Source organism: Oncorhynchus mykiss, chromosome 18 (genome assembly GCF_057628025.1).
Source record: "Oncorhynchus mykiss isolate SJ-2025 chromosome 18, ASM5762802v1, whole genome shotgun sequence".
Lineage (NCBI taxonomy): Eukaryota > Metazoa > Chordata > Actinopteri > Salmoniformes > Salmonidae > Oncorhynchus > Oncorhynchus mykiss.
This window is the reverse complement of record NC_143039.1, coordinates 59,575,983-59,589,417: the sequence shown is the minus strand read 5'-3', so window position 1 is coordinate 59,589,417 and position 13,435 is coordinate 59,575,983. Positions and strand designations below refer to the sequence as shown.

At 42.6% G+C, this 13,435-nt stretch overlaps 1 protein-coding gene across 4 annotated transcripts in view; it reads right to left on the bottom strand.

Moving 5' to 3' along the window:
• LOC110496474 (growth factor receptor-bound protein 10) overlaps nucleotides 1–12,820 on the bottom strand; it is a 54,161-nt gene extending 41,341 nt beyond the window's left edge. For 3 of the 4 annotated variants that reach the window (XR_016488578.1, XM_036953064.2, XM_090208895.1), the window contains exons 1-3: nucleotides 12,535–12,820; nucleotides 8,857–8,971; nucleotides 5,668–5,758 (exon numbers count right to left, since the gene is read on the bottom strand). Coding sequence is in view for 3 of the 4 variants with exons in the window: in XM_036953064.2 (XP_036808959.1) it covers nucleotides 5,668–5,758; nucleotides 8,857–8,907 (142 nt within the window). In the remaining variant the exon portion in view is untranslated. Of the gene's footprint in view, nucleotides 1–5,667; nucleotides 5,759–8,856; nucleotides 8,972–12,149; nucleotides 12,217–12,534 lie in introns of all 4 variants that reach the window. The other variant, XM_090208894.1, reaches the window with a different exon arrangement.
• Nucleotides 12,821–13,435: the final 615 nt, after the last annotated feature.

Below are 13,435 nucleotides of genomic sequence, written 5' to 3'. Positions count from 1 at the left end.
TATTGAATCGTGATTGTAAGGAGAGATGCACATCCCTATAACCTAGCATATTATAGCCTGGCATGACATAGCCTGGTGGCGCCGATAGATAAGTCCGCGCTACATCTAGCTCCTAAGCAACTTCACAGTATTTAGTTTTTTTTGTGCGTGTTATTTCTTACATTATTAGCCCAGGAAATTGTTGGTGTTATTACATACAGCCGGAAAGAACTTTCGGATATCAGAGGCAGTAACTCCCCAGCATTAGGACCGGGAATACGACTTTCCCGAATTGGATCCTTTGTCCGTACCCCCCAGGGCAATTGAACAGATTCCAGAGGCTGATCCAAAACACCGCCGGCTGAGAAGAGGTGATCGGAGTGGACTTCTAGTCCAACTCAGGAAGCGCGCACACCACCCGCCATTTCCAGAATATTACTCGCTAATGTTCACGGAAACATGGCTCTCTCGGGATATACTGTCTGAGACTGTACAGCTAGTTGGGTTCTCAGCATATCGCCCAGACAGGAATAAAGAAATCTCTGGGAAGAAGGCAGGCAGGGTTGTATGTTTCATGATTAACCACTCATTGTGATAACATACAGAAACTCTAGTACTTCACCCGACCTAGAATACTTCAATCAAATGCTGATAATTATCTTCGGTTATAGTCACAACCATGTATATTCCCCCTCAAGTCGATACCATGACGGCCCTCAAAAGAACTTCACTGGACTTGATGCAAACTGGAAACCACATATCGTGAGGTAGCATTTATTGTAGCTGGGGATTTTAACAAAGCAAATTGGAGGAAAGCACAACAACGTTCTACCAACACATTGATGGTAGCACTCGCTCTGGGAAAACAGACCACCGCTACTCAGCTTTTCAAAGTGCCTATAAGGCCCTCCCCCGCCCTCCCGTTGGCAAATCTGATCATGACTCTATTTTGCTCCTCCCTTCCTATAGGCAGAAACTGAAAAACAGGAAGTACCTGTGCTAATAACTATTCAAAGCTGGTCTCACCAAATCGGAATCCACACTTCAAGATTGTTTTGATCACACGGACTGGGATATGTTCAGGGTAGCCTCTAAGAATAACATCGACAAATACACAGATACGGTGACTGAGTTTATCAGGAAGTGTATAGGAGATGTTGTATCCACTGTGACTATTAAAACCTACCCTAACCAGAAACCGTGGATAGACGGCAGCATCCGCTCAAAACTGAAAGCGCGAACCACCACATTTAACCAATGCAAGGTGACTGGGAATATGGATGAATACAAACAGTGTAGTTATTCCCTCCTTAAGGCAATATGTCAGTACAGAGACAAAGTGGAGTTGTAATTCAACGGCTCAGAAACGAGACGCATGTGGCAGGGTCTACAGACAATCACGGACTACAAAGGGAAAACCAGTCAAGCCGTGGACACTGACGTCTTGCTTCCGGACAAGCTAAACACCTTCTTCGCCTGCTTTGAGGATAACACACTGCCACCGACGAGGCCCGCTACCAACGACTGAGCTCCACTTCTCCATGACCGACGTGAATAAGATATTTAAGCGTGTTAACCCTTGCAAGGCTGCCGGCCCAGATGGCATTCCCAGCGGTGCATGCGCAGACCAGCTGGCTGGTGTGTTTACAGACATATTCAATTTCTCTCTATCCCAGTCTGCTGACCCCACTTGCTTCAAGATGTCCACCATTGTTTCTGTACCCAAGAAAGCGATGGTAAATGAACTAAATGACTATCGGCTGGGTCGGAACCCCACCCTGTGCAATTGGTTCCTGGACTTTCTGACAGACCATCCCCCATGCGGGGAAGGTAGGAAACAACACCCCCACTTCACTGATCCTCAACACAGAGGCACCACAAGGGTGCATGCTCAGTCCCCTCATGTACTCCCTGTTCACCCATGACTGTGTGGCCACGCATGGCTCCAACTCAATCATCAAGTTCGTAGATGAGAACAGTAGTAGGCCGGATTACCAACAATGATAAGACCCTGGGAGTGTAGTGCCAGGAAAATAACCTCTCACTCAATGTCGACAAACCAAAGGAGCTGATGGTGGACTTCAAGAAACAACGGAGGGAGCCCGCCCCTATCCATAGACGGGACCGTAGCAGAGCAGGTGGAAAGCTTCAAGTTCTTCAGCATACACATCACTGATGACCTGAAATGGTCCACCCACACAGACAGTGTGGTGAAGGCGCAGTAGCATCTCTTCAAGATCTATGCAGCCTACTCAATCACTTTTTATAGCTACTGTTTACAGGCCTCCTGGGCCATATACAGAGTTCCTCATTGAGTTCCAAGTTTTTGGTGACTTTAATATTCACATGTAAAAGTCCCCAGACCCACTCCAAAAGGCTTTCGGAGCCATCATCGACTCAATAGGTTTTGTCTAGAGGTCGACTGATTATGATTTTTCAAGGCCGATACCGATTATTGGAGGACCAAAAAAAGTCTATACCGATTAATCGGCCGTTTTTTTTTAAATGTATTTGTAATAATGACAATTACAACAATACTGAATGAACACTTATTTTAACTTAATATAATACATCAATAAAATCATTTTAGCCTCAAGTAAATAATGAAACATGTTCAATTTGGTTTAAATAATGCAAAAACAAAGTGTTGGAGAAGAAAGTAAAAGTGCAATATGTGCTATGTAAGAAAGCTAATGTTTCAGTTCCTTGCTCAGAACATGAGAACATATGAAAGCTGGTGGTTCCTTTTAACACGAGTCTTCAATATTCCCAGGTAAAAAGTTTTTGGTTGTAGTTATTATAAGAATTATAAGACTATTTCCCTCTATACCATTTGCATTTCATTAACCTTTGACTATTGGTAGTTCTTATAGGCACTTTAGTATTGCCAGTGTAACAGTATAGCTTCTGTCCCTCTCCTCGCTCCTCCCTGGGCTCGAACCAGCAACACAATGACAACAGCCACCATTGAAACAGCATTAGCCATGCAGAGCAAGGGGAATAACTACTAGAAGGCTCAGCGCGAGTGACGTTTGAAACGCTATTAGCGCGCGCTAACTAGCTAGCCATTTCACATCGGTTACACCAGCCTCATCTCGGGAGTTGATAGGCTTGAAGTCATAAACAGCGCAATGCTTGACGCACAACGAAGAGCTGCTGGCAAAATGCACTGTTTGAATGAATGTTTACGAGCCTGCTTCTGCCTACCACCGCTCAGTCAGATACTTAGATACTTGTATGCTCAGTCAGATTATATGCAACGCAGGACACGCTAGATAATACCTAGTAATATCATCAACCATGTGTAGTTAACTAGTGATTATGATTGATAGTTTTTTATAAGATAAGTTTAATGCTAGCTAGCAACTTACCTTGGCTTACTGCATTCGCGTAACAGGCAGTCTCCTTGAGGGGTGCAACGAGAGAGAGGCAGGTCGTTATTGCGTTAGACTAGTTAACTGTAAATTTGCAAGTTTGGTTCCCCGAGCTGACAAGGTGAAAATCTGTTGTTCTGCCTCTGAACAAGGCAGTTAACCCACCGTTCCTAGGCCGTCATTGAAAATAAGAATGTGTTCTTAACTGACTTTCCTAGTTAAATAAAAAAGGTATATAAAAAAAAAAGAAGGCAAATCGGCGCCTAAAAATACCGATTTCCGATTGTTATGAAAATCGGTCAACCTTTAGTTTAGTCCAACATGTCTCTGGACATACTCACTGTCACAGTCATATTCTGGACCTAGTTTTGTCCCATGGAATAAATGTTGTGGATCTTAATGTTTTTCCTCATAATCCTGGACTATTGGACCACCATTTTATTACGTTTGCAATTGCAACAAATAATCTGCTCAGACCTCAACCAAGGAACATCAAAAGTTGTGCTACAAATTCACAGACAACACAGATTCCTTGATGCCCTTCCAGACTCCCTATGCCTACCCAAGGACGTCAGAAGACAAAAATCAGTTAACCACCTAACTGAGGAACTCAATTTAACCTTGCGCAATACCCTAGATGCAGTTGCACCCCTAAAAACATTTCTCATAAGAAACTAGCTCCCTGGTATACAGAAATACCCGAGGTCTGAAGCAAGCTTCCAGAAAATTGGAACGGAAATGGCGCCACACCAAACTGGAAGTCTTCCGACTAGCTTGGAAAGACAGTACCGTGCAGTATCGAAGAGCCCTTACTGCTGCTCGATCATCCTATTTTTACAACTTAATTGAGGAAAATAAGAACAATCCGAAATTCCTTTTTGATACTGTCGCAAAGCTAACTAAAAAGCAGCATCCCCAAGTGAGGATGGCTTTCACTTCAGCAGTAATAAATTAATGAACTTCTTTGAGGAAAAGATCACGATTATTAGAAAGCAAATTTAAATCTGTGTATTCCTTCAAAGCTCAGTTGTCCTGAGTCTGCACAACTCTGCCAGGACCTAGGATCAAGAGACACACTCAAGTGTTTTAGTACTGTATCTCTTGACACAATGATGAAAATAATTATGGCCTCTAAACCTTCAAGCTGCATACTGGACCCTATTCCAACTAAACTACTGAAAGAACTGCTTCCTGTGCTTGGCCCTCCTATGTTGAACATAATAAACGGCTCTCTATCCACCAGATGTGTACCAAACTCACTAAAAGTGGCAGCAATAAAGCCTCTCTTGAAAAAGCCAAACCTTGACCCAGAAAATATAAAACACTATCGACCTATATCGAATCTTCCATTCCTCTCAAAAGGCTGTTGCGCAGCAACTCACTGCATTCCTGAGGACAAACAATGTATACGAAATGCTTCAGTCTGGTTTTAGACCCCATCATAGCACTGAGACTGCACTTTTGAAGGTGGTAAATTACCTTTTAATGGCATCCGACCGAGGCTCTGCGTCTGTCCTCGTGCTCCTAGACCTTAGTGCTGCTTTTGATACCATCGATCACCACATTCTTTTGGAGAGATTGGAAACCCTAATTGGTCTACACGGACGTGTTCTGGCCTGGTTTAGATCTTATCTGTCTGAAAGATATCAGTTTGTCCTCTGACAAATCAACTGTATATTTTGGTGTTCCTCAAGGTTCCGTTTTAGGACCACTATTGTTTTTACTATACATTTTACCTCTTGGGGATGTCATTCAAAAATATAATGTTAACTTTCACTGCTATGCGGATGACACACAGCTGTACATTTAAAGAATTAAACATTTTTAAAAAATCCTACAATGTGATTTTCTGGATTTTTCTCATTTTGCCTGTCATAGTTGAAGTGTACCTATGATGAAAATTACAGGCCTCTCTCATCTTTTTAAGTGGGAGAACTTGCACAATTGGTGGCTGACCAAATACTTTTTTGCCCCAGTGTAATTCATGGTCCTTTAGGCCTACATACTTTACAGTGAGCCAATATTTACAACATGACTGTGAGCAACAATCACCATGGAGACCAGGCATTGACGACACCCCCAGGAAGTAACGGGTCAAACAGGAAGAAGATTTACAGCCTGCCTTCCCACAGTATTCCTAGAAGAGCATTCCTACAGAATTCCAAGGAGTCTGGATATTCTGGAAAAATCAATCCACCAGCGAGTGAGAAAAATGCTGAGCACCAAAAAAAACAACAACACCATTATAGCCTCTTCATTTGGACAACAGAGGAGAGGAGAAAGGGGAGGTTAGTTGAGAGGAGAGGACAATCACCTTGGTGGTCGGAGTTCCGATGGGCAGAGAGTTGAAACCCTTGACCATTCAAATCGTCCGGTCTGTGGGAGGAAGTCCGGTCCACAGTTTCCTGTGTGAATGGAGAAACAGAAAGCACAATAAAATCAGGACAAACACTACCATTCAAAAGTTCGGGGTCACTTAGAAATGTCCTTGTTTTTGAAAGAAAAGCTCATTTTTTGTCCATTAAAATAACATCAAATTGATCAGAAATACAGTGTAGACATTGTTAATGTTGTAAATGACTATTGTAGCTGGAAACGGCAGATTTTTTAATTCAATATCTAAATAGGTGTACAGAGACCCATAATCAGCAACCATCACTCCTGTGTTCCAATGGCATGTTCGCTAATCCAAGTTTAGCATTTTAAAAGGCTAATTGATCATTAGAAAACCCTTTTGCAGCAATTATGTTAGCACAGCTGAAAACTGTTGTGCTGATTAAAGAAGCAATAAAACTGGCCATCTTTAGACTAGTTGAGTATGTGGAGTATCAGCATTTGTGGGTTCAATTACAGCCTCAAAATGGCCAGAAACAAAGACCTTTCTTCTGAAACTCGTCAGTCTACACTTGTTTTGAGAAATGAAGGGTCTAAAGGAGGCCAGTTTTATTGCTCCTTTAAAATCAGAACAACAGTTTACAGCTGTGCTAACATAATTGCAAAAAGGTTTTCTAATGATCAGTTAGCCTCTGGACGCCTATGTAGATATTCAATATATATTCATTTTTTTACAAAAATCAGCCATTTCCAGCTACAATAGTAATTTACAACATTAACAATGTCTACACCATTTGATGTTTTTTATTTTAAATGGACCAAAAAAAGAAAGTGCTTTTCTTTCAAAAACAAGGACATTAAGTGACCCCAAGCTTTTGAATGGTAGTATACACTGCAGGGAAACATGCATATTCCCTTAGCATTGTATTGTTTTTTTATGCGAATGGCACACAGGTACCCATAGGGCCCTGGTCAAAGTAGTGGTAGGGATTAAGGTGTCATTTGAGAAAGAGAACCGTTTGGAACACGTCTGGGAGAGCTTTGTCTGCACGGATATGAATCTGTCATCCAGCCAATATATACAAACGCACACAAACGTTTGCATGTGCCTGCACACACAGATGCACAAACTGCTCTTCACACACACACACACACACACACACACACAGCAGCCTCAGATAAGGAGCACTGCTGAGGAGAATAAAAAATAAAAAAAGGAAAACATTTTCAATTTTCCAGGAAAGTGGAGAACACGGAAGTACAGTTTCCAGGAACTGCCCGCTGCCAGGGGTACGGCACACACACACACACATACCACTCCCCTCTGAAAACATCCATAAACGCCCAGAGAGATTTACAGCTCCGAGAAGCAGCCAAGGATTTTCCAGGGACAGCTCTGCTGCATACATACGTCTGTGGAAACCAGAACTACACAACACAAACACACATATAATATGCACGTCATACACAAACTTGACACACACACCAGAACGGTCCTATAACCACAACCATACTGACCTTTCACACAGACACACAGGTCCATGGCAGCAGTGATACCATATAACTGTGCAGGAAGGTTGTAACTACCACATGTCTGTAGGACAGAGTCAACTATTATATTTATATTACCACAATAAAGGGATATTTTAGCAATTTTACATATTTAGGTATTTGTTTCCTTACTTTGCGGAAGGTCTTTTCTGACTGTATTGAACAGATCGAGGACAAAAGTGGTGAAAGAGAGAGGTTTGAGAAGCTAGTGTTGTAAAAATTAGCAGGTCTGACCATCCTAGCAAGCATGCCAGAACTCGGGCCTGCACAGTACACACCATATCCATGCATATGGAGACCAGTGAGTTTGAACACAGGTTATCAGTGTGCCACAAGACAGAATTAGCCCGCTGAGCTAAAGCCTAGTTTGGAGAGAAAAGTCTTCTAGCATGGTTCTCTGCTACACACTCACACAAAGTGTTTCTCCCTCTAATGTGTCCATGGCTCACATCCAGGTCTCCCGCTTGGACACACACACACGCGCTCAGCTCTTCCGCTCCGAGAGTCTTGAAACATGGCTCAGATGGACAAAATATACCCAGAGAGAGTTTTGTAAGTACAATATGTGGAAGAGAGGTTCGTCCTCATCTACACACACTCAACCTACTGTCTCAGCCCTGAGAGGCTGCATGGTGTGTGTGTGTGTGTGTGAGACAATGCATTATATAATGGATAAGGTTGGCCCATCAACATGATACAGCATGACAGCTTACACACAAACACACACATTCCACGCTTTCAGCCCTAATGAATTAAAATGCTGATTGGGGTGGGTGGGAAAGGTGGTGTGTGTCTGATGTTGTGTGTCTGATGTTGTGAAGTTGTTTGTTTTGCTGGTCTATTTATAGGCCTTGAGGGCCTCCAGTCTTGTCCTATAGGACACAACGGTTCAGACTCAGACTAAAGCACAAAAGCCTGCTTGACTCACAATAGCCTCATTCACTACAGTAGTAAGGGGGAAAGGGGGAATACCTAGTCAATTGTACAACAATGCATTCAACTGAAATGTGTCTTCCGCATTTAACCCAACCCCTCTGAATCAGAGAGGTGCGGAGGGCTGCCATAGTCGTCATCCAAACCTTTGGCACCCGGGAAACAGTGGGTTAACTGCCTTGCTCAGGGGCAGAACGACTGATTTTTAGCTTGTCAGCTCGAGGATTCTAACTACTAGGCTACATGCTGGTTACTGGCCCAATGCTCTAACCACTAGGCTACATGCTGGTTACTGGCACAATGCTCTAACCACTAGGCTACCTGCCTCTAACCACTAGGCTACCTGCTGGTTACTGGCCCAACGCTCTAATCACTAGGCTACCTGCCTCTAACCACTAGGCTACCTGCCTCTAACCACTAGGCTACCTGCCTCTAACCACTAGGCTACCTGCCTCTAACCACTAGGCTACCTGGTACAGTGGAATAATAGTAATGCTACTAGGGTAACTATCCCAAACTTTTTCAGAAATGCCAGTTGAAGAAACCCTAAATACTACTGCTTCTATAACCACTTCTAATGGGTCTGTGTGTCAGCTGAGCATTGTCACGGTTACAGCAGGCATGCAAACATGTGAGACCCAGCCCTGTCACAGACACAGGTGTCGTGTGTGTGTATAGTCTTTACCTGGAAGTTAGATTGGAGGAGGAAGTAGTCTGGACACCCGGCTAGGGCCATGTTATCCTTCTGCAGGCTCCGGTTCTGGAGATCACATTTACTTCTCACTCCACTGACCAGATACCTACACAGAGAGACCAACGGACCATCAAACAAGGAACCCTAACTGTAGAGATAGACAATAACAAAAATCACACAGCTCTGATGCTTCTCAAACACAACTCCTCAGACTAAATAAGGGATTATCCCATATCACATGACTACTTAACACTTGCAGAGAGAAAGAAAGAAAAAGAAGAGAGTGAGAGTGACAAACTAAGGGAGAGTTTCCCAGACAAAAAGTAAGCCTATAGTCCTGAACTAAAAAGCATGCTCAGAAGAGAATCTCCAGTAAAAGTGCTTCGAGGTCTAGTACTCAAATCTTCTTTCTTATCTAATATGGGCTAGTCTTAGTCTAAATTGGTCTTCATGCATTGACTAAGCACACTGGTCCCAGATAAATCACTGCTACATTCCTGAACGTACCATGATGAAGCTTATCCTAACCTTGCCTGCTTGGGGACAAATCAATGACTGTATATACAGTATAGGAATGGACAAAGCCATCGATCACGTGACACATTTATTCCTATGTGAAGACTCAATAGCACATTGGAGACAAATTAGGTTGGTGAAGATGGCATTTTATGCAGACGTGCAGTTTAAGGACGCCAGGAAGTGATGTTGCAGGATAGCTCAGTGCTGCCCCCTCTCATTGTGTAACTCAAGTTGAAGGCTGACTGGGGTACTGCAGGTTGCCATTAGCAACTAAACATCTTCTGTGTGTGATTTTAAAATAATTGCTTCAAGGACATACATGCCCTTAGCTAGCTGTATTAGAATAAAATTATTGGTACCATGATTGTCTTTTTTTTTTTTACACAAATATTGATATTTTTTCATTCACTATAATGGGGATCCTGTTTCCTGCTAACAATGCCCACAGGGCGGTTGACCTTAAACTTGTGGTTCAATGAGAGAGGGCAGTTTCTCTCCCCTGGGACAAATCCTAACTTCCATTTAAAAAAAAAGAGGCAATCTGCAGTTGCTACATCCATTTTTGGACTTATAAATGAATGATATGTATCCATTGATTCTTGAAGAATAGAACTTAAAAATGCCACAGCTTAGTTCAACTGTCAGACCCCATCAGAACCCAAAATATAAGCGTGTTTTACCAATGTTTGTAAACAAAGAAATGTAAACTAACACTATATAGCACTTTAAACATGGTTAAAACTATACTTTTTATATCATGGATGATCAATTAGTCCTTAGCTCTGTCTATGAATTAGACTGGTTACACTTTTCCAGCAACATCCCTCAGATTTTTACAGAAACAGGGGTGGGAAAAGCGCTTTGTTATTGTTACAACTGCTGATGGCAAAGAGCATGCAAAAATTATATTTAATTGGAAGTTAACATTTTCACCTTGAACAGAGTGGAGCTAGTAGGCAACCTTCGGTGGGCTGCCGCAGCACTGTAACGCTAGGAGAAACACTGACTGGGCTAACTCACTGTAAAGCATGGAACACAGAGAATCTCACCGGTTCTTATCAGTGGAAGGTCGTTCCTCATCTTGCTAGAACAAAAACAGTACCTGCTGTATGCCGACCCGGTAGCGACGAACCTACCGATTCTATTTGTAGAATCGCAATGCTCGTCAGTGGCCAACAACTTGACTTTGAGCCAATCAAAGAGCAATATCCCCCATGTGGGGCAGCATACATATATCCACAGATAAGCCAGTCACACTTCATATGCAATGTAGGATATGGGATGGTAGCTAGCTAATTGCACAGACGCAATGCACACAACACTAAATACTTCCTACAAGTTAGGAAACCTCTGTAGCTAGTACTGACATTATAATTAAATCACAATGGATAGTTTCCATGAAACAACTGCCAAGTTAGTGCAGTGTCCTTAACTCACTAGCTAGGTACCTAGCTAGCTATGTTCTGCTAGCTAGCGAATACACTAGCATCAGCAAGCTAGCTAAACATTTGGCTAAGGGCTAGCACTGGCAGTATGTAATTATGAAAAGTGAATATAATTGTTTATTTGTCACTTTGCTAAGTAGTTATTTAGCTGTGGGCATCTGTCTAGTATCAACAAGGGCTTTCTACAAAAAAGCAACATCAGCGCAGATAGCTTGGAAGCAATACGCATGGACATGTGTTGCCAAGCAACGCTACTGCCACCTTCTGGTTTGGAGTATGTTAACAAGGCTTAGTGGCTGGAGACGTCCAAGGTCGTTGCTGTGTGAACACAAAAGAGATTGACTGCCGACACTCTGTTCAGAGGTGCTAAGTACTGTCGGCAGAAAAAAACGTTTGACAATTCTACCTGTATGTCTCAGCTTTCACGCTTGGAGAAACATGACTGGGCCAACTCACTAACTCGAGAAGCTGAAAATAGAAGCCAGCTATTAACAGCTACCCCATTCTCCTGTCTTATCTCACTGACCCCTTCATTCATTCAGACACACACAGAGAGACTAACTAGCTTCATGTGAGAGAGAGACTAATTAGCTTCATGTTATTTGGCATCTAGTTGGACAGGGAATGGGTGTTAATGACATGCCATGTCCATCTTAATAACCATGTTGATGAATTGAAACACAACCCACTTGACATTTTCTGACATTTGTGTTTCAGAAGAGGGGGGCAAGAGAGAGAGAAACTATTTAACTGGCCATACAGAGAGGACCAGAGAACTGACTGGAACAAAGAGCAACTTAATAATGTCAGGGCCCTGTGTGTGTGTGTGTGTGTGTGTGTGTGTGTGTGTGTGTGTGTGTGTGTGTGTGGAGGCTGGTGGGAGGAGCTATAGGAACATGGGCTCATTGTAATGGATGGAATAAATGTAAACAAACATGTGGAAACCACACTTGACTCTGTTCCATTTATTCCATTCCAACTATTACAATGAGCCGGTCCTCGTATAGCTCCTCCCACAAGCCTTCTCTAGTGTGTGCGGTTTTATTGAGAAGGACCCCATCCCTAGTAAATTCTGCTGATTCTGCAAAATTCCCTGCACTAACACCTGATCCTGCAATTCAATATCTGGAGGCACAGCTGATTAGTAGAGAGAGAGCACTGAGAGAGGAGGGTTGACAGATGACTCAGTGACAGAGCAGCTTAGCCAGTCAGATAGCTAAGACCATAAAAGGTGCAGATTACATTATGTAATGTCTATGTATAATAAGTCATGGTCTTTATGACAGTCATCCATGCAGACAAACAAAAGTAACTACTTACTGTCATAAACTAACCGAATCTCAGACTCTGGCCTGATACAACCATGATTTGAGGTCCACTCTACACACTGTATAAAATGTAAAACATATTATTATGATTTAGTCTGTGATTTAGGTAAAAATGCATAGTGTGTTGTTGTTGTAGGCGACTTTTGCTTTACGAAACCGGTAGACTAGTCTGCTCAACAGTATGTGTGAGTGGGTCCTATAGGCCAGGCTGTCAGGGGGCATGTTTACAATGTACCCCCCCTCTCTTTGAGTGCATGACATATGTAAAGTAAACAACACAACGTTTGCCAAGAACGTTTGCCAAGAAAATGGTCTTTGCGGCACTTCTCCAAACAGAAACATAACGGATTAGATCAGGTACAGAAAGGACGACTCACCTCGAGACCTGCTGGACTAGCACACAGAAACGCAGGGAGCTGAAACACAGGGAGCCAAGAGAGGGGAGCGCGTGACAATCGGTGTCGGTAGGCTATTCCTTTAGATAAAAGGACAACAAATGGGAAAATCTCCTGTAGTTATCTCTCACGTTGTCCTATTGAGCTGGGTACACAGTCACACACAACATCCACTCACACACACACACACACACATCTAACACTGCACATCCAACAGCTGACTGCCACAAGTTTAACACACACAAGAAGGAAAACTCTTCCCTGAACCGCCTCCATACGCAGCTGACTCCTCCCCATACAGGGAATCCCTTTCGTTAATAAAGCCACCGTCTTCAATATATGCACCATCAAACCAGACTAACAACATTTTTTACAAGGAATGGAGCAAATGCAATCCAATACCATAAGCATATGCAAAGATCACTTAAATGCTATCATGTCTGTTCCCTGAGATCAACATTACTTTTTTAAAACTTGATTTGAAGCTTTGTTTAACTTAAACTTAAATGACCAAAAACCCAATTACATGTAGCAATAATTTCCTTTGATTTGAGATATGATACAGTATGTTAAGACAAGCTCATTAGGCATTTGGGGCGGCAGCGTAGCCTAGTGGTTAGAGCGTTGGACTAGTAACCGGAAGGTTGCGAGTTCAAACCCCCGAGCTGACAAGGTACAAATCTGTCGTTCTGCCCCTGAACAGGCAGTTAACCCACTGTTCCCAGGCCGTCATTGAAAATAAGAATTTGTTCTTAACTGACTTGCCTGGTTAAATAAAGGTAAAATAAAAAAAAAAATAAAATAAAAAATTTATAAGTGATACTCATTTCTAGATTTTTTTTACCCCATTTTTCGTCATATCCAATTGCGATCTTGTCTCATC